This window comes from Labrus mixtus, chromosome 7 (genome assembly GCF_963584025.1).
Source record: "Labrus mixtus chromosome 7, fLabMix1.1, whole genome shotgun sequence".
Taxonomy (NCBI): domain Eukaryota; kingdom Metazoa; phylum Chordata; class Actinopteri; order Labriformes; family Labridae; genus Labrus; species Labrus mixtus.
Window position 1 is genome coordinate 17,751,664 of NC_083618.1, and position 20,570 is coordinate 17,772,233.

General features: G+C 39.8%; 2 protein-coding genes across 5 annotated transcripts in view; one reads left to right on the forward strand and one right to left on the reverse strand.

Annotated features, from left to right (window-relative positions):
* slc12a5a (solute carrier family 12 member 5a) overlaps nucleotides 1-5,972 on the forward strand; it is a 106,948-nt gene extending 100,976 nt beyond the window's left edge. For both annotated transcript variants that reach the window (XM_061043357.1, XM_061043358.1), the window contains exons 24-26: nucleotides 186-200; nucleotides 433-566; nucleotides 1,784-5,972. In XM_061043357.1, coding sequence (XP_060899340.1) covers nucleotides 186-200; nucleotides 433-566; nucleotides 1,784-1,875 — 241 coding nt within the window. In that variant the 3' untranslated portion in view covers nucleotides 1,876-5,972. The remainder of the gene's footprint in view (nucleotides 1-185; nucleotides 201-432; nucleotides 567-1,783) is intronic.
* Nucleotides 5,973-7,976: 2,004 nt separating this feature from the next.
* ncoa5 (nuclear receptor coactivator 5) lies at nucleotides 7,977-17,963 on the reverse strand. Of its 3 annotated transcripts, none has more exons than XM_061043353.1 (12): nucleotides 17,853-17,963; nucleotides 16,391-16,450; nucleotides 14,689-14,962; nucleotides 14,298-14,405; nucleotides 13,328-13,391; nucleotides 11,674-12,081; nucleotides 11,467-11,588; nucleotides 10,950-11,079; nucleotides 10,588-10,790; nucleotides 10,252-10,456; nucleotides 9,831-9,922; nucleotides 7,977-8,951 (listed from the first exon to the last, which is right to left on the reverse strand). In XM_061043353.1, exons 3-12 carry the CDS (start codon nucleotides 14,855-14,857, stop codon nucleotides 8,395-8,397), a joined length of 2,058 nt encoding a protein of 685 aa, XP_060899336.1. In that variant the 5' UTR covers nucleotides 14,858-14,962; nucleotides 16,391-16,450; nucleotides 17,853-17,963; the 3' UTR covers nucleotides 7,977-8,394. The 3 variants fall into 3 exon arrangements, with proteins under 3 accessions (XP_060899336.1, XP_060899335.1, XP_060899334.1); XM_061043352.1 differs by having other exon boundaries at nucleotides 10,950-11,097; XM_061043351.1 differs by having other exon boundaries at nucleotides 10,588-10,805; nucleotides 10,950-11,097.
* Between the last annotated feature and the right edge of the window lie 2,607 nt (nucleotides 17,964-20,570).

Genomic DNA, 20,570 nt, shown 5'->3' on the forward strand with positions numbered 1-20,570 from the left:
GAATGTCTTTCTTATTTCTGAAAAAAGGTCTCTACAGTGTGTCTTCAACACAGCAGCAGAAAGGTCTGTCAGAATGCTGTTAGAGGTTTTAAGCAGAACTAAGGATCAGGTTCACTTAAAAAAAAAAAAAAACATGAATAGCCTAGTACTGATTATGATGTATTTCTCTTCTTGCCATGCTGCAGAGAGTGGGAGAACCTGTAAGTATTGAAGTCCCTATCAACATCATTCAGTCCATTCATATGTCATTACGATCAACTCGGCCACATGGGCAGATGAGGATGTAACATTTGTGTGTGAATGAGCATCCGTCACCTCAACAATCTCAGTCACAAAATGCTTTATGACATGATTTAAATAATGACCGTCGTAATTAAGTGTGAAACTGTTTGACCTCACTTTCCCTCAACTTGTCCCCCCACCCCCCCTCAGGAACCAGTTCAATGTGCGTCGTATGCACACAGCACTCCGGCTGAATGAAGTCATCATCAAGAAGTCCTCGGAGGCCAAGCTAGTCCTCCTCAATATGCCCGGCCCACCCAAGAACAGGACAGGTGATGAGAACTGTATCCTTCATCCAGCCAGAAGTAGGTAAACAGAGCACACAGGAGGAAGGACGGCAAGTTTGTTTGTAAAGCACAAATCATACATAGAGCAATTCCAAGTGTTTGACAGAGTTAATAACAGAACATTAGGAACCAGAACTAGGACATGTGGGGAAAAAATAAGCATAAATAGTGATTAAAGGAATCAAGTAAAAGAGTAAAAAGGAGGCATTATAAGAGCAAATATAAGATAACTTCAAAAGAAAATGCAAAGTAATCTAAATTAAAGTTAACTATAGATGAAAAATGGACTGAACAAACAGATTGAGAAAGCCTCAGGTTCTTGGGCAGCTTGTTCCAGTTGAGGAGCATACAAGCTGCCTCATCCTGCTTGGTTCTGCTTCTAGGAACAGTGAGTAAACCTGTCCATGAGTACCTGAGGGCTCTTGATGCCTCATAAAGGACTAGCAGGTCTGAAATGTGTGTTGGCCCTAGACCATTTAGTGCAGTGGTACTTAGCCTTGTTAGACTTAGGAGCCACATTGACCAAAAAATATTTCTGCAAGAGACACAATCAAAAACCCTCTTTCTTTCCTAAAATATGCGTGGGAAACGCGGTGACATGACTTGCAAAGATTAATTTCTGCTGACAATGTTTCCCTTTTTTAAATAATTACTCTGGATTTCTTTTCTCCAAGTAGGACCTAAAAGAGCCACAACTAGTCCCAAATGAGCCACATGTTGCTCGAGAGCCTCGGGTTGAGTTATAAACTAGAAGTAAGATTTTAAAACTTTCCTTTGACCCAGAGGAAAGAAAGCAGTGTGGAGCTCTGTGGACTGGAGTTCTGCCCGTGTTGGCAGAAGCAGCATTCAGGATGAGCTGCAGCTGTCTGATAGATTATTAAATCAGACTTGTGAAAAAATGTACAACTACCTAGTTGTAATCTTTACAGTGTTTGCTATTGCCCCCCTGTGGCCAAAAATATGATTTCAGCTTTAAATAGAAAAAAAAAGATCTTATAGATTGATAAAAGTGTCCTTTAGCATTCTCTCGAATGAGTTCATAAAAAATGAAAACAAGGAAGGAGCTAGCCTAGCTTAGACCAAAGGTAACAAAATCTGTCTATTAGCATCCGTAGCCTAAGTGAGCTAAAGTAACTGTCTCTTGTCTCACATTTGTGTCTCCGTAAGTTCCTCTGAGTTTTCTTCCCCTAGTTTCTTTAACTCCTCTCTCCCAGACATGGAGTTCCTCGAGGTCCTCACTGATGGTCTCAACCGGGTACTCCTGGTCCGCGGGGGCGGCCGGGAGGTTATCACTATCTACTCCTGAAAGAGCAGCCCCTATCCCCGCTACTCCCCCCTTCGCTCCTCCCTCAGCCCTGCTCCTGTGTCACCTGTACTCCCACCCTCTCATCAGCCCTGTTTCATCATCACGTCCCTCTTACCGTTTCTTTCCGTAAGATAGTCTTCTCACACCTAACCAATAGCCCAGCTCAGCTTCAGCACCTCTCCCTCAGCTACAAACCCTTCATTCTAGTCCAGTAAGCTACTATAACTGTTGTAGGCTTTAGACTTATTTGGATGCTATCTAGATTTGTTCTTAAAGAGGCTTTCTTCCCTTCAGTAGTCTGTAACCTGCTGTAGTAACTCGCTTTGAGTCAGGAGGAGGAGGAGTGGGTGGTGTTGGTGTTGGTGGTGGGTTGTTAGCTGAGGTGTGAGCGCACATGCATGTATGTGTCTGTCTTTGTAGAAATCTGCAGTTTTTTGGTTGTTGTCCTTTTTTTTTCTTCCTCTTTTTCTTTTTTCAAATACAAGTGTGGCATAGCAGCGGCTTCTGCTCGAGAAGACCGAGAGCCGGCTGAAATGAGCTCAGTGTTGGATTTGTCTGTTTAGTTTTCCTCGTTGTGATCGGACACCTCCCACAGCGCTCCAGCCTGTTTGTCTTTATGTGATTTTAACTTTCAAGGCAAAAAGACACTGCTACCCCACGGTCAGGACCACCAGCTGGAAGAATATGAACTGTGACATTCACATCGATGTTCCAAGAGGACTGAAAAGTAACGTGGATCAAAAGTGCAGTATTCTCTCTCTAACCTGATCACTTCCTTAGCATGGCATCCTTATAACTGTGTGTTTTTACTCCACTTAATCTGTCTTTCTACTCATCTTCCTTTCAACTGATTTCTTAGTGGCTGTTTATCCCCGGGGCCACTGTTAGTGCCAAAAAAAAAAAAAGATACAAGGCTAGCTTAGTCTGTAGATTGACACGTAATTAAACTGTGAATAGTGTGTTTCCTAGCAGAAGGCTGGCGTGACAGCAAAGTGGGGAGACAGTTAAACACCCCCCCTACCCACCACCCTATGGAGAGTAACATTGCCAGCACTCCCTCGACCGACGTGTGGATCACTGTAAATAATGTACAAGCTCTGACGCGTTGTTCAGTATGAGTGTAGTATTTTTTGTGACATACAAAAAAGCTTCTAGTGGAGAGGAAACGGCTCCTTCGCTCAGAGGGACAGCTCAAAAAAGGCTGTTTTTAAAAAATATATAAATTTATTTATTTATTTATTCATTGGATGGCATAGGCTCCTGTCACTATGGTAACTGTCATTGTAACCTCAACAAGCACTGCACCTGCACTGTCCTCCACTGTGCAACAAGTGACATTTTGATGAATTCATCCAGTTCATGAAATGACGAAGAAAAAAAAAATACTAAATGTTATTTTTTCATCTAGAGAACAAAATATGTATTTATGTTTATAGACAGATGTTACACATATTGATACACTAGTTTGATGTCATTGTTTGATTGTCACTCAAAGATATAGTGTTGTTTTGCCTAATTTATATTCATTAAATGTGCCATATCAAAGTATTTTTCAAGGAGAAATAGTGAACAACAATTCTTTTGCTTAAATTAGAATGAACAAAGAGCGCTAAAGAGACAAATCTGAGGTGATTAAAGTATGGTGATGACACTGCTCCAGCCTATAGATGATTCAAGAATAGATGTTCAGACCTTTCACTTAGATTATGAACATGTGTTGCTTGTTCCTTTATAGGTTGTAGTCGACAAAAAGAGAGAGAGAGAGAGAGAGAGGACAAAGGCTTCTGTAGCTAGGAAACTCACTTTGTCCAGCAGACTGAACTCTATGCAGTAGACTCTCCTGTGAGATTTTATATCCTCTAGATTGGTTAAGATTTGAGCCACTCGCGTCCCTGACTGAATGACTTGTGAGCTAATCTTATTTAGGTAAAAAAAAAAAAAAGCATCTTGGAAGGAATGTGCAATTATTGGAAATCCGGATTCATGTGATCATGTTATTTATTTTTTTACACATATTTTGTATATGTAGATTTCGTAAGTCTAAAAAAAAAAAATCCAGAATCATCTCACTCTGACCAAGGACAGCTGTCACTTTACTTTGATTTCTTTTCTTGAAGAAACTGTTTTTGGTCATTTGCACTTGTAGTAGAAATATGAATATAAATAAATACGTATATATATACAGTATATACTATATAGGGAAGCAAAACAAACTAGTTTCTAGAACTATTTAAAAAGCGTATTCAATGTTTTTAGTGTTGCTTGAATGTCTGACCATATGTTGTGAATGCTGCTAGTATCTATAGATTTATTTGTACTGTAAATAGAGATGACTAAAGCAACATTAAAGATCAAGTGGAAAAGGGTAAAGACATACATATCAGAGGTGGTGGTTGTCAAACAAAGACAAGGCTGTACCTGGAAACATTTGGCCTGTGATCTCTGACAGGGTTAGCTTTCTGTTTCATTCGAAAACTATGGAATATCTTGATGCAATATTACACCTGAGGGCCAATCCTCCACCCTTTTATTGTCTTAAAAAAAAGCTCTCTCAATGATTATCTCTTAAGTTCAACAAGACAATTTTAAGATACTAATTTACGTAGTTTACTTAAAGAAACACCTAAATATGTTTAAATAGAATAGTTTATTATCTGCTAAAAGTTGCTCTTCACACATTTTTCAAACATCTACCTATAACACTGAAGAAGCAGCCACTCCTAGTTTGCAAAGATTTTCAGTGCCAAGTGATGAAGATTTCCTTTAATGTCCTTGTCACACTGAACTCTAACAGAGGGGTTGTTTAGAGCTCACATCAGTTTTTTGAAGAACACTGCTGATTTGGGATTGTCTCCACAAACATTGCCTGCATCAACTGAGCCTTTTAAAAATGTATTCTAAAAAAAGAGAAGATATCTGATGTTTATTGGAGACGTTTATTGGAAATGAATTTATTTATTGAATTATACATGTTTTATAATTGCTGTTTGCATGGTACTATGTGGCAATATTTGTTTTAGTGGTTTCTATAGTGATGACTTACATGTTACTGAGAAAGGTGCAGAGCGGGATGAAAGGTTGTCCAATTTTCACACAAAGTCAGAGCTTATGAGAACCCTGAAGTGTTTGCCGCTCGGTTGGCGAGGTGGCTACACCTTGAAAACAAGTCTTTTGCAAAAAAATAAGAAAAAGTATGAGTTCACTATATTGTTACTTGTTATACTTCATTCTTGCTCAAGCAGTCTTATGTAACATAATAGGAGACTTTGAGTTTGCGAATGACTGGGCCTTAGAAATGGTCATTTCACCTTTGTAAATATATCTCACTAAAGTCAGAGACACTGTAACCTACCTGTGTTGTCTTTTGTTGTACACTGTTCTATCACTGTGGGCAAAGTCTTAGATTTTTGTATGATCATTTGCAATATTGTTCTCACATTGTTCTTTTTGCTTTTTCATTTGTCACTTTGTGTTCATTTTTTTTTCTTATAGACCAACAGAGGCGTCAGTAGTCGTCATCAGAATATTTGTCACCAGGTCTTATGGACAATAAAGATTTACATTGTTCATTCCAAATGTGGCTGAGACGGCAAAGCACTTTACACTGAGGGGGGGTCATCTGTGACAGGGTGAGTCTGCAGGAGCCTGTGGGCTCTGTACAGACTCATCCCACAGTGATCTCCAGTGGCATACGAGTGTATTCCAGCCAGCTGTGGCGGTCTGACACTTCAGACGATAAAAAATATGATTAATACCCATCAGCCTGCAGCAGTTATAAACTGCAATAACAGAAACCTACCTGCTGATTTTTTTTTTTGCATCAAAGCATTAAAGCATGCATCACACTCTTTACTTTCTCTTGCCAAAAATTTTAAAAGAATAATAGTAACTGTTAAATTTATAGTCAGTTATCAATCTGTGAGGTGAGCCTTTCCCACATCCCCCCCCCCCCTCAAAACCATCCCTCTCCTTGACCTATCTGCCCCCCAAAATCCCCCAGCCTCCCCCATCCCAGCCACTGAATCACCCCAGCTCTGTATTTTAAATGTGATTGCAGTATAATTCTGAAAAATGATCAAAGAATATAAAACTTGCGCTTCCAATTCTGGTACTGGCTCTGCTTGGATGACTTGAGATAGTCGACTTGGTAAACCAGCACATCCCCTCTCTTTACCCTATCCCCCAAAACTGATCAATGATTTAGATCAGGTCCTTCGCCTGCACAACTGTAGCATGAGACAAACTTGCCGGTGATCATTACCCAGTCTCCATCCTTAAGTGGATATTAAGGGCTCTGAAACACATCTGTTACCGGGTTGAGGAGGCTCTCCTGTTCAGAGAAAATACTAAACAAATCCCAGATAAAGGCAGAGAGGGCTGTAGCTGCGATAAGACTGAACCCTTCAGTTTATTTTTACAGAAGCATCAGACCTGTCTGATGTCGGAGGTAAAACAGCTGCACCTGCATTACATTCAGTCTGTCTCTCTGGGAGTCAGATGAGAAGAACTAAAGTGGCTACTCGTGCAGTTCAAGCAGAGCCTTGATCCAGTTATGTTGTGTAACTCAGTGCATGCATGCAATTACCCTGAACAAGGTGTATTGAAAATATATTGGGTGTTTGTGGTATAATAGTATTTTGTTTTATCAGCTAGAATCTTTTTTTTTTTTTTTTTTTTTTTAGTAGTATGTTTTTTTTTCTCTTTCCTTAGGACTGGCCAATCATTATATCCAAGATGAATATTATTAGTACGGTACAAGATTCTATTTTTTATGGTGGATTTGTTGAAAAGGTCATCACATTGTGTCAAATATTAACTGCAGATAAACCGAGTACCAAAGTATATTTCAGTTGACTACATAGGTGATAGTGTGCAAATGTGTGCTCCAGTGAATTAGACACAGACAATAGGCTAACAATATTACGAGAAAATAGTGAGTGCCAAAGTTTATGAAGTGTATCTGCCTGACAGCCTTTATATTTGATCACTTCTGGTCAATAGCCGTGGTTTTATTCAGTGTAAATTAGGAAATTTAAAATATTTTTTTCGGTATTTAGTGTAACTTTGCACAAAGACACATGAATGGGGGGAATTTAGTTTACCTTATTCCCTAGAGCTCATTGGTTAACGTTTAAATCTGGTTTGTTAAAAATAAACACAGAAAGCAAAGTGGAAAAAATGATATAAAATGGCGTTTTGTAACTAGCTAGGTCGTGTAGCTTGTTGCCAAGCAACCAGAAAAACCATAAGGAAGTGGTCCCTACGAAAAATATTCTGGTACTTCACCGCTCAGAAAACTGCTTTTAATCGTTTTTACATTTTTCCCCTCCGTGTTTGTTTCAAATAAAATATAATTAAGTTTGAGAGGGGCAGAGAGGTGATTTTGTTACCCGTCCCTGCGTTCAGTTGAGTAACCAAGCGGCCGAAGTTATCTTCAATTCCTGTATTTGATTTGATCTTATGCGAACCTAGTTTTGAAATGTATTTTCCCCTTGATACTTTAGACCTCTAAAAATGCAGTAATTAATTTACTAACATGTACTCCCTTCCATTGAGTTTTATCGCTGTCTAGGTTTGTTTTTAATTCACTGGAGTTGTGGAAACATTTTCTATGGATGCTTAAATATGTAATGGATGTAGATATAGATTATATATATACAGCATACACACAAAGACACACCTGTATCAAATTTCAGTGATATATATAAAAAAAAGTTTTCATTCAGATCTGTTCATTGCTCTTCCTTGATACTGTACCTAGTCTTAAGGTAAAGCCGTAGTGTGTTCCTTTCAGTTCTGTGGGAGTGTGTATGTGTGTACATGTGCACTTGTAACTGCTGGGGGTGGGAGGGGGCTACATGTAAATATATCAAATACAGTTAGTGTGGAGGTGTTTCTTTTGTGTCAGTGTAAGTTAAATATTCTAAAATAAAAAAGCTGTATTATTCTCTATTGTGTTTCATGGTACATTAAAAAGAGGAAAAGTAGTTTTATCTTACATTTCAAATGCTTATATCTCTATGGCTTCTGGCGATACCCGTTCCATTTTATAGATTTGTCAGCACAAAATGCAATAAACCAATACCATTTTATTACAGTAATTGTGTCTTGAGTTTTTTTAATCGTGTCTCATTATGACAAAGAACATGTTACAAATTATAAAAACGACAAAACTGCAAAAACAAATCAGAAGTAACGGCTGGAAAAGAATTTAGGAGTTTTTCAAATTCAAAATATACTGTAGTTGACACACTTCATACTCTAACTCACATATACGAAGACTGAATATCTTCTAGCTATTAGAAAAACAGACCATAATTTAGTCTGAACAAGTCATTAAATTTAACCAACTGAACACAACAACCAGAATAAAATAAAAACTTAAAAGCTTTTACAAACATCCCTACAGTCTTACTTTACACAGCATGTAAATTCACTGCACAGAGAATTGATGGGGTGTCTACTTTTAGCAGAGGGAGAAGTGGACTTCACATTATATCGTAAATTTCATACAACCCTTCAGTAATGTCGGGGATACATAGACATAGAAGGGACCTGGCTCATGCTGGGTGCTGGCCTAGAGGGTGGAGGCTGCTGGGAAGCACTAGTGCCCACCAAGAGAGACGGTCCACTCTGTATGAGCGTGTCCAGGGCTTTCTGTACACTTGGGTTGTCAAAATTGATTCCTGAAGCAGTGCTCGGGGGTCTCTGACTTTGTGGGAGTGGCATGCGGCCTAGTGGGTTGCCATAACCTTGCATTGCAGAAGGAGGAGGGCCAGTCATGGCTGGGCGGGGTGGTGGGTTCTGAGAAGGGACCGGACCTAGAGAGCTGTAGGCCTGCACCTGAGAAGTGGAGGATGGAACTGCTGATGCTCCGGAGCCGCTGTTGAACAGGCTCAGGATTTTAGCCTGGAGCTCCTGCTGATGACTGGGGTTAGCAGAGGTTGTTGAAGCTGCTGATAGTCCGAGATGGCTGGGCTGCTGGGGTGCGAGGGTAGAATGGGATGAAGGAGCCAGTACTGCAGTCGAGGGTGGAATGTCATGGTGAGCTGCTGCAGGAGTAGCATGGACTGAAGCTGTAAAGAGACGCGTCAATATGTGTTGCATTAAACAGGTTATACACAATATTATGTAATTAATAAATAAAACAGTCTCATTACACAATGATTACATGTACAATGTTACAGATGATGGACACATTACAGTGTCTTCATTTGTAAGTTGAGTTTAAGCGTTCAGCAGTCCAAGTAAGGAAACTACGGTAAGGGGGGTCGTTACGTGCAAAATTCCCAGTTTCCAGAGAGCTTTCCCCCCCTACTGAGCTGCATAGGCACAGAGAAATATAAAGTCCCACCTACACTGGAGATGAGAAGACTGCAGTCAGTAGAACAGGAAAGCTGGGATCATGCCGCCCAGTAATTTGGTCAGACAAACCGTAGAGGTTTGAGCTGAGCTATACAACGCCATGTGTGTTGACAGTTGCTTTAAGGCATTAAATGATGATCTTATCTATCAATGTAAACTAAGTGTTGTCAAATCTTCAGTAGTAAATATCTGGACATCTAGTGGGAAGAGCAATCCTTTGAAATGGTATTATCTTGTTTTTAGCTAACTAAAAGTGTGGGCACGGTCTCCAGGGTGTAATATACTCTGTCTTGTTTGGAGGGATAATGATGCAAAGAGGAAATGTAAATTAACAAAGTCATTACCCTTAAAAATATCTCTATGATTGTATTTCTCAGGCTACTTTTGCATTAAAATAACTCAATCGTGAAATGTTTTTTGCATAGATACTAAAACCTTTTACTCAATTATCAGGAAGCATTTTAGGGACCAGTATGGAGAGAAAGAATGTCCTCACATTTTCAAATGGGATGGGATGTGTTAGTTTTTGTTTTAAGAGATGACTTTAAAAACATGGAATAATCCTTTATCATGACGTATTGTCTTCTTACCTGTCAGAGGGTCTGCAGTGCTCCGTAGTAGTCGGGCTCTTTTGTCCTTCAGGTAAGCAAGGAGACTGTCTAGTTCTTCTGGGGTTACAAATCTATGAAACGAGCACGGAACAAGGGGAGAAAGGATTAATCTAATGTAAATATTCTTAACTTTTAGATAGACAGCGCTCTGCAACAGTTTGGCCAAGCTTACAGCAACAGACAACAGTTCGTAACGTTACTAACATGAAGCCACTGAGACTACAGGGACTTAGGTTTAGTATTTATTAAAGGCTACACCATGTTTATACATTTTCCATTGATGCACGGATCACTGGTGTCCCGAACCATAGGGGTTCATCCGAACAGGTCACAAATTAAGCCGGATCCATTTCAGCACTACAAACTATACATCAGGTTACATAACATATCAAATAGATACCTGTTTTCAGACAGAAGTGTGATGGCAGTGAGCACAGAAATGGGGTGGCTTTCTCTGTCAGGCTCCCTGAGTAACACATCATCCGCCATCTTGGCAGCCTTTCTGGCAATTTCCTCACGTTCCTTTTCACGGTTTTCAACTTTGTATGCATCGTAGTTGTGGGCAACCAGCATCATGGCGTCCTGCATTGGCATGTTACGATGCTCTACGGCCATGAGGACAAAAAAGAAAGCTTGTTAAAAACACCACAATCGTCATATTTGAAATTCTGAATCCTTACTTTTGGCGTGATAAAAAGTGATCAGTCAACAGATGCATTTTGCCATCTTTTATTACCTTGTGGTGTGCCGAACAAGATGTTGACAGTGCAGGACCGGTGGACCTGGTGCTGCTGGGTAATGATAATGGCAAAGGGGGTGCGTGCTCTTCCAACATCCTCCAGTGCCTGGGTTAGGGACACTTCTGTGTTGAGGAAGATCAGATCCACCACCATGCCCAAATCACGGATTTTCCGCCCGACCGTTTCAGCATACTCCCTACAGTTGTTGTTGAAGCAAAAATACACACAGGAAAACACACACACACACAAACACAGGAACCGTATGAAATAAAAACATGCCATGTACTGGTTGAATATTTACAGATGTGTTTAAGGTTAAACATCTTTGATTAGAGTAAAACCCAGAGAGTGGACTTACTTCTGTGCTTTGTTGACGACAATCACAGAGCAGTCGACAGGACGGTCAGAGTCGTAGCGTCGCTGCAGTTCTTCATAGTACTGTCGATATAACTCATTACGTCGACGCTCTTCAGGGCGAGCACGATCATCTACGGAGGAGGAGGTGGCTGGTGAATTAAATATCAGATGGATTTAATACACTTTTAATCAGCCTGAGCTGACAGCCTCAACTCTAGAATACTACAAAGTCTGCAGTTGTGCAAAATAGTTTTCAGAACTTTCAAGGACTAAAATTTCATGTACATGTAACTTCATTTTAAATTCTCATTACAGACTTGAAATAATACGGTGAAACTGAAAACCAAAATCAAGGAAAATAACCTCTTAGATGTAATGAAAAAAAAAGAAAAGAAGCAAAATTACAAAATGCATCATTTTCAAATAAACCCCATTTTCCTCTAGGATGTTGAGAACTCTTAAAGTAAATAGTGACTGTACATAGTGAATTTAGTCTGTACACTGTAGAGTAAACATACCCTCTGGCTCACGCCGTCCATTCCAGGGATCTCTGTAGGGGTCCCTGAAGGGTTCATCCTTCCTCCGGTAATAATCTTCTGCCCCACTGCCACTGCGGAAGAATCGATCGTAGTCCTCTCTGCTGTAAAACAGCATCACAGTTTTAGACAAAAATGTAAACACTTCATTTTGTACTCCAGACTAATTGAATAGGTGTCAAAAGTCACCTGTAAGCCGGGTCTCGGGGGTCCGCTCTGGGGTCAGCTCTAGGGTCAGCTCTGGGGTCACCCCTGGGATCACTCCTTAAGTCACTCCTGGGATCACTCCTTGGGTCACTCCTGGGATCACTCCTGGGATCACTCCTGGGGTCACTCCTGGGGTCACTCCTGGGGTCACTCCTGGGATCACTCCTTGGGTCACCTCTGGCATCTTTGTCTCGGCTCTCTGAGCTGCGGTATCTGTAATCATTGTCACGGGAGTGGCCAGCTGGCCTGGGCTCTCTACCTGGGTCTCTGCTGTCACGAGGCTCACGGGAATCACGTGAATCGCGTCCATCACGGCCGTCACGGCTGTAAACGGGTGACCGCGAACGAGGCCGGGGCTCTTTGCTGTCCGCGTAACTGGCATACGGGGCCCTGAGAGGAGATCATTAATTAGTTAAAAGGAAGGTTAGAATTTAGGCTCTGTGTAATATTACAAAGGATCAATAGGATGACGGACCTAAAGTTGGTCTTGTATATTTAATTCATCTGTATTCATTCATAAAAAACGAGTAAATAAACGTGTTTACATGCCCAAGCAAAAGTAACGATTGTGCACAGAGGTTAACACGACAAAGCGGTCCAGAAGGGGATTCCTGTAAGCGTCCTTTCCTTTACGATCTTTTGAAAATGTCCAGTGAGCCGTTTTCACGAGACGTCGGCCATTTGTGGTTAATCGACCATTCCATTGAGCGACACGAGTGTAACAGGGAGGTGAAACCTTTTTGAACACTTTTTGGGACATTTAATTCTATTTGCTTATGAAACTATTCCAGCCTTGTTTTTCAATTAAATCCGTCCCATGTTGCTAATTTAAAAAAAAAAAAAAAAAAAAGTGTCTGTTTGCTCCAAGGTAAAACTGGAGAAATCTTGTCAAAGTTAATCTCACTTTAAACTGTCACAAGTCATAACTTGTACGTTTTTAATGTCACCCGACAAACGGTATCTTCTGGTGGTTGCGCTTAAAGAAATGTATCAGTTCACCAGCGAAGAAGAAAACTGACAGCTAGCAAACGATTAAACTCTGCAGATCTCGAGTAAAATATGTTTTGGTGAGTAAGTGATTTATACTCCACGGGATTCCTGTAATTCCATTTTCATTGTGGTTTGCACAAAGTTGTGTATATTTTATGTATGCATGTATGTTGCTTTAGAGAGGCTATGTCGAGAATTATTGTAACAAAGCGTACAAATCTCGTTAGTTCAAGGTCACGCTTCCGATAGGACCTGCTTCATTGATTAGGAATTGGGATTGCGTGTCCTCGATCGTCAGAGTTGCACATTTGTGCTTGGAGATTAAATGTCGGACAAAACTCACACCAAAAAAAACAGCACTGGAAAGCCAAAAGAATCTTTGAGACAAAGACACTCTAAATTACATTTTTATGGCTCTTTTCTTTATTTCAGCACATCGAGAAAAGTTAATTTAAGATGAACGATCAAACGCCCGGGAAACAATCACAAACCATCTGATGGTACAGTGGCTTCCATCAACCTCACTTTAACAGCGGTGTAAATCAAATCTGAAGACAAAGTTAAATGCTCTGTTTCAATAATTTTAGGTTCTTTTTTCACCACAGAGGCGAAGGTAGTTCTTCACACCCATTTTGCGTTACTTTACCTTCGTGGGGGGCTCTGCTGGGATTGAGGTTTAGTGCCCCGTCGCTCCACGGCCATATTTACATCTGAAAATAAATCAATCCAAACGTTGAACATAATAGTGACATGTACGTAAAAATAAGCTTATGCGTTCACGCAGATTGAAGTGGCCGCGGAACAAATGAAACTGAGCTGGAAATGAAAGTAACTCCAGAATCCAAGGTGGTAAATCCAAACTGGAGGAGAGTCAAAATGCAGCAAATCGAGATGCCAAATCTGCCAAATAGGGTTTACGATGAAGAAATGCTTTCCTCCGCATGAAAATTGGATAATTGGCGAAAGTTGAACGTGTTTGTTACATAATTAAACACAAAATTTAGCCTTTAGGAACCTTTGAAGCACAAGTGCTCCATTTTACTGACATATTCATAAAGATTTAAAAGAAAATTCCAAGACAGTGTTGCAAATGAAGTGAGAGCTTATATGTGCAGGCTTTGCCAGAGTTTGGGAAAGCAATTGTTTTATTACTGTGTTAGCACAAGAGGTAGCATAACTACTAAAAGAAATGTGTAGGACAAATATCAGAAAGTCTTAAATTCATTTTGATGACTCGGTCATTTAATCAAACAAAGACCTAGTTGGTTTCACTTTTATCATTGTTCTTATGGGCGATAATTTACTGATTGTATCATATGACTTCATCAATGTGATTTATTTTAGGCCAGGGCTTATGAACAAAATAAAAACTGTAAATATAAAACAAACACTTCGAAACAGAAACCAGTGGTCAAATGTCCATCCTTAAAATAGTTTATTTTCTTCACATTTTTAAAATCAGCAAATCCAGATTATTTTAAGGATCAACACTCAGGCCATCATGTGCACTCATCAAAACCATAATAGTTCATTAACTTGGTTTTGTTGCTCACTGTGCACCAATAAAAACCTATTCTCTTAACCAGACAATCATACCCACTGCAGTTAAGGCTTACCTATTTTATAACTTTTATATATTCGACCCTTTACGGCAGCCTTTGCAGCTTCGGCTTCCTCAACGCGTTCAAATTGTACAAATCCAAACCCACGAAACATGGATACGCCTGAAAGAGGAACATTTTGAGTAGCAGAAACGGATTCAAATTTTAATTTCACTTAAGTTAGATAGCTACCCACTCTGAGAAATGATGAGTAGGAAAATCATTCAAAATGTTTACATGCTTGCATTGAATAAATAGGCCAGACTCAGGATGTCTCAGTTAACGCTACTTGAAATCAAAATGCACTTTCCTTTGGAAAACACTCCAACTGTGACAGACACGGCCAGCTTCAAGTTACTGTCATGAATTCAAATGGACAAATTATTTTGTGTAATTCTTTACTGACCGACTATCTTGCCGTACGGGGAGAACAGGTCTTCCAGATCCTTTTTTTCCATGTCGGAGGTCGGCAAATTCCCAACAAAAATCCTCCTCTCCAAATCTCTAGGATCACTACTGCTGCAGGAGCGTGAAAAACGCCCTGGTGATGAGCTGTGGCTTCTTCGGCGAGACATGACTGGATCCCAAAGGTTAACTTGTATATTTCTTTGTGCGTCTCAAATGCTTGAAAAAGGTTGGTATGTTTGCAAATAAGCGTCTTTAAATCGTTGTCCACGATCCTGAAAAATGTCAGTGAATTAAAAGAAAGGATGACATTTCTTGGGAGGATTCAAAGTTTTATTAAAAATGTACAATTAAGTCAGGTCAAAAGGTCAGACAGTGGAGATGATGGGGAAAATTCACAGACTCTCTGGTGCGTTTGTGCGTCGCATATTGTAATCTATCTCTGCGCTGGGACAAATTATAGTGTAGGTTGTTTCACAAATGACCACTTCACGAAGTCATCTGACAAACGAGTGCTTGCTACAGTTCTCCTTCTTCTTCCAGCAGAGTATCAAATATGAAAACGACAAAATTCTCTGCAAATTTGACAAAATCCTTTGTGATAACATCTTGGGTGTGTGTTTTTGTCTGGGTCCGAGCAGCAAGTCGTTTGATGAAATTAATAGGTCCCAACATTGAACATTTCCCCGTGTTGGTTTGAACTGAACGAATTCTCAGACTGAAATCTTTTAGTGATCATGAAGAACGAAACATGCAGCAAGGCTTCAAAAAATTGGAAATTCACGTTATTGCGCAGTCAAAATTAAGTTAACGCAGCCCTGAGTTCATTTTCTGAGGGGTACGTAGTTGAGATGGCATAAACGCAACATGTCCATCGTGAGAAGTGAATCGACCAATAGGCAGGACGAATCCACGACGGCGAACAGAGCGTTTATGAAGGTTTGAGGAAGTGGTTCCACCGGAGGGGTTAAAAAAGAAAAACTAAAGAGCCATTGTAGATGTTTAAACCGATAAGTGTGTTTTACTTCAACTTACGCAAGATGAATTGATGAAAAATTCTTGCAAAACTAACATTGCAAAGTTACACTGCAGTCGTTGTCAGAAATGTGAAATGGCGCAGAGAGGTACACAGCCATCACTGTGACACCAACTATTCCGCCTCCTTGAGTTGACTCGTCCTGGTCACCATTACAATACCAGAGTCAGAAGTTAAAATATTCCACGATATCGGTTAAGAGGCACACCGCCAATCCTGTTTTTGACTCTCTGTGACTTTGTTTAGCATTGTTGATAAAGTTGTAGTTATTTGATTACAAGACATAATTATGTCCTGGGGTCTGTCAGATTTCACACAAATGTTGAGCGGGAAAACATGTTCAAATATCCTCATCGCGTGAAGTAGCGAGAACAGTCTCAACGAAAAATCGCATCGATGAAATGAAATCGCGAGTTTGGAAATGCCTCAATTTAAATCTTTTCTTCTGTTCGAAGATATCAATGACTTTGTGGTAAGTAAATGGGTTTATGTTGAATAAGCAGCACAATGTAAATCGATTTCAACGAAAGGGAATCTGTAGGAGTTTTCAATCCAAATACACATTACTTAGAAAACCAACTAAGAAGGAAAAATAATAGTTGTTACTTTACATTCATGGTTGGGGGTTTGCTACATAATGCTTTTCAGGGAGCAGCCCTTTACATACCTCAACTCGAACCGGGATGCACCTGATTTCGTATCCACATATCCAGAAACCCCTTAGTGTCTAGAAAAAAAACAGTAAAAGTAAGAGATTATGAAATAAATAACTCTTTTCTTATTTCACTCTCTGTAAATGCTACAACAGTTACGTCCAGTGCGGATGCTGAGCAAAAACCCACGAGGACTTTCCCCAATATGCATAACTCCGCTTCAGCCTTATTTCTGAAAACTGTCTGTGCAGTAGACGCTGTTTGTTTTGATTCATCAGTCACCGTAATTAGACTTGTTGGAGATGATAAATGGGAAAAAAACAAACAAAAAGGCTGGTCTTGGACAAGCAACAGGGCGTCAGATTGTTTGGGTTGCTTGGCAACTGTCAAGTACAATGTTACAATTCACTTAGCAGACGCTTTTATCCAAAGCGACGTACATCAGAGAGTAAGTACAACACTAATCCATTCATACACCGCCACTGAAGCAGCGGGAGCAATGCGGGGTTAAGTGTCTCGCCCAAGGACACATCGGACATGTAGCTCAGCTGGGGATCGAACCCTCGACCGACTGGTTGAGAGGCGACGACTCTACCTCCTATAACGCCCAAGTAATCAGTTAAGTAGAGGAACAAGTTGAGTTGTTGGAGCAGAAATGAATCAGTCTTCATGATTATTACTTTTTAATACAATTTTCCGACTGCATAAATGTTTATTGATAATACATTTTGATTTTAATGTAAAGTGGATATCTACCACATGGCATGAAGCTGCACAGACTATCACTGTGTTATCTTCAACACTTGACCTGCTGCCTCGTGTCAACAGCTGAAACAAAGCAGTGAATCATCATCACCCCCTTTCCTATCATTAACTAACCTCTTAACTCAAATCAAGTTGTGTGATCACACCTATGTTACAATCAACACTGGCTTGACAAACACCTGCAGACACACTACCTGAGATGTTGGATTAAAGGGTTTACACACGGAAACATTGAGAAACGAGTTGAATGAAGGATCTGTTTATGTTATCTCAGTGGTGCAATAAAACACGTGTTAGTGTATAAACGACAGACTTCATGTTGTTTATTTCTTGATAGGATTAAACATGAACTTCAGGAAACAAACTTTATGGTATTTTTTTTTGCTTAAATGTGCGCGCAGGCAAACAGCGTGACGTCATTACTCCACTTGTATTATAAACTGCACAGATTATTTCTTTACATTAGAATGTAAATACTGACTAAACAGCAACTTCACACCAACAGACCTCGTCCTAAATGTGTACATTTACGTGGTTTACTGCGATGCAGTCGTAAGCTGAACGTCGTCTGTTAGCTTAGCGTTAGCATCAGCTACCTCTGAGAGGGAAACGACACGGCGAGCTTCGTGGATACACCGCCAATTTATTAAGCTTCGCCACTTTACAGCGTTTGTTGTATTATTGAACACAACAGAGCGCGTCTTTACTCACCTCAATCGCGAATATTATCCCCGGTTACAGTTACTGAAGGCCACAAACAGGTTGTTGTTAGCTCGCTTCTGCTCACAATGAGGACGGCTCTCTGTACGTGAGCGACTCTTCTTCTACGGTCGCGGCGTCCATTGCGCAGACATCGCCCCCTACTGGAGAACTATGCCTGGTGACGGCGGCGTCCATTATCATTTACAGTCTATGGCAGGGGTCTCCAACCTTTTTTTCATCTGAGAGCTACTTTCAAAAAATGAAAGTGGCCAAGGGCTACTTGCATCAAATCGCTTGCACATTTATTTACATAGCTCAGCTGAATTAAGATGCTGTTTGTACATGTGTGAAATTGCAATAAGCCAATGCTTATCAATAATCTTAAATTCACATCAATGTCCAAGAAAACATTAGTACTTCATACTTGTTTTTATGGGCCAAATATATGAATAGTGGGAAGAGGTGCATTTACCGTTGTCAGATTTTGATTTTGATTTTGAACACAGTCGGTCAACCTATAGGCGGGTAGGGTAGCTCCCCAGTAGCTCCCGAGCTACCTGTTGGAGACCCCTGGTCTATGGGGTCGCCACGCAGTTTGCCCCCATCTCACAATATAATCCAAGAAACATATCTAATGTCTTCAGCTATTACAACAATTAAAAGTGTAATAAGAAATGTCACATTGGAGTCCCTGCTGTCCCGGTTGAGCCTATAATGAATCTCTCTCACGCACATCTATATGTCTCCACAACCACAAATTTGGACACAAATTTCAAAAGTCAATTTTAAGGCATCAGTATCTTCCTTGTTTATCATTTTCCATGAAGTAGTTGAAGGAACTGAGTCAGAATTCCATGTCAGATTTGGACAGGTAGACTTTTGTTTACAGTTAATCTGAGGTTTTGCAACTATTGAACGACCGAATGCAAGAAATGTAATGGTTACTCCGAGCTCTACTGCATCACCACCACAGGTTATTATTTTAAACTGAGACAGTGGGGGCCTATCCAACTGGAAAATTATTGCTTTACTCATCTTAATTTCAAAATTTGAAAGTTGAAATTGTTGCAAAGTAAGTGATCACCATTTTTTTTTTGGTTTCCTTGCAAAACAGAAATTCCTCCGTTTCATCTATCCTGCTTTCTTAACTTTCCTTATAACTAAATTCTCTATTTCTTTCTGCAGTCTGGACCTTCATGGCTGCAATCTCTCCACCAATTCCAAATCCTTCAGCCCCACATAAATAATGTCTCCCATCTTCTCTAACTCTTTTTTTTTTTATCCCTGTTCCTCTATGCCCATCTAACACGATATCAGATCCCTGTTAACTGTCTCTCATTGAGGAGCAGCTCCATTATGGTTATGATTTACAATAAATTACAGGATTTGAAAATGATAAACCCCTGTTGACAAGCAAGCTGCCCCCCCCCCCCCCCCCCCCCCAATATGATTTAGAGGCATGTGAGTATTAGTCTTTTAAAATCTTCATACCCACGCCTTTTCTTGAAAGACACTTCACTTCTCTTGATGTTGTATGTTAAACTGATGAAGCCAATGATGAACCTTGAGGAAAGCATTAGTCACGTCACTTTACATGAAACAGTCTTTCCGTGAAATGACTTGCCATTGAACTTGAAGTTGACCAAAGTTTAAAAATGTTGTTACCCTATTTGAGACACCAGTGTCCACCTTATTGCCGCACTATTGCTAAAAAAAAAAAAAACACAAACGGATTATATGGAAACACACTTGACAGCTCATTATGAAAATCTATCTTCAGACAGCTCGTCTTACTTTGCAGGAAAACTGTAAAATAACAATTAAGTTCCTGCACACATCTTGTTTATTCAAAACTGACACTCTGGGATATTTCTGCAACACTTGAAGATAAACTTTATTAACAAATTAGACCGACGCGTTTCGGCTTGTGGCCTTCTTCATCAGGGTCACAATTTGTTATTAAAGTTGATCTTCATACTACAAGTGTTGTTGAAGCATTTTGACCTGTTCAAGCCTCTCACTCTTCAGGCACCTTATTGGTGAAGTTGTGCCAGAAACATCCGCTTTGACTCTGGGATATTCCTCCAGAAGCTACAACCATGACAATATTGTTGTTACATGTGCTTACTGCTATATTTAATTTGACCACTTTGGTTAGAATACAGCCACTATGCAAATTTAGATTAACGTAGCCTATTCGTACAAGTTAAAACTAAAGGCCTATGGGCTATTATGTTGTGGCCAAATAAACATAAATTAAAACTAGCATCCAAAAACACTATGAAAGTGTGAAAACATTTTTTGTCAACATTATGCAGATTCCTATGGATAAGTAAAGCCATAAAACGCATCAGCTCAAGGGTTTGTGTCTGTGGCGTTCATGTTGCGTTCATGTAATTTCGTAATTACCAATGGCTTCTTATAAAAAGCGCTCCTTTCTACATCCCATACTGACATGGCTTAAGTATAGTATGCTACGACTCGTGATATATCATATTTTACTCTCCAGATTCATATCAACAAACGAACACCGTAATACTTAACAAATAAATATGTTTCTTGTTAGCCACACCCTGTCTTTCAAGATAATGGTGCTGTTTAATTTAAAATAAGTAATTTTTAACCACCTAGAAAGCAAATTCTTAAGTATATATGAAAATGTATTTACCTGATGAGGTAATTTAAAACTCCAGTCCAAAGTCGTGAAAAATCACAAAAATTAAAACT

Bases quoted from the DNA above. Each gene is read 5' to 3' on its own strand.
- ncoa5 (XM_061043351.1), bottom strand. From the start codon at position 14,857: ATGTCTCGCCGAAGAAGCCACAGCTCATCACCAGGGCGTTTTTCACGC. The intron at 11,589-11,673 runs GTGACTTTTGAC...GCTGTTTTACAG, and splicing joins CCCCGAGACCCGGCTTACAG to CAGAGAGGACTACGATCGAT. The intron at 8,952-9,830 runs GTAAGAAGACAA...GTCTCTTTACAG, and splicing joins CACTGCAGACCCTCTGACAG to CTTCAGTCCATGCTACTCCT.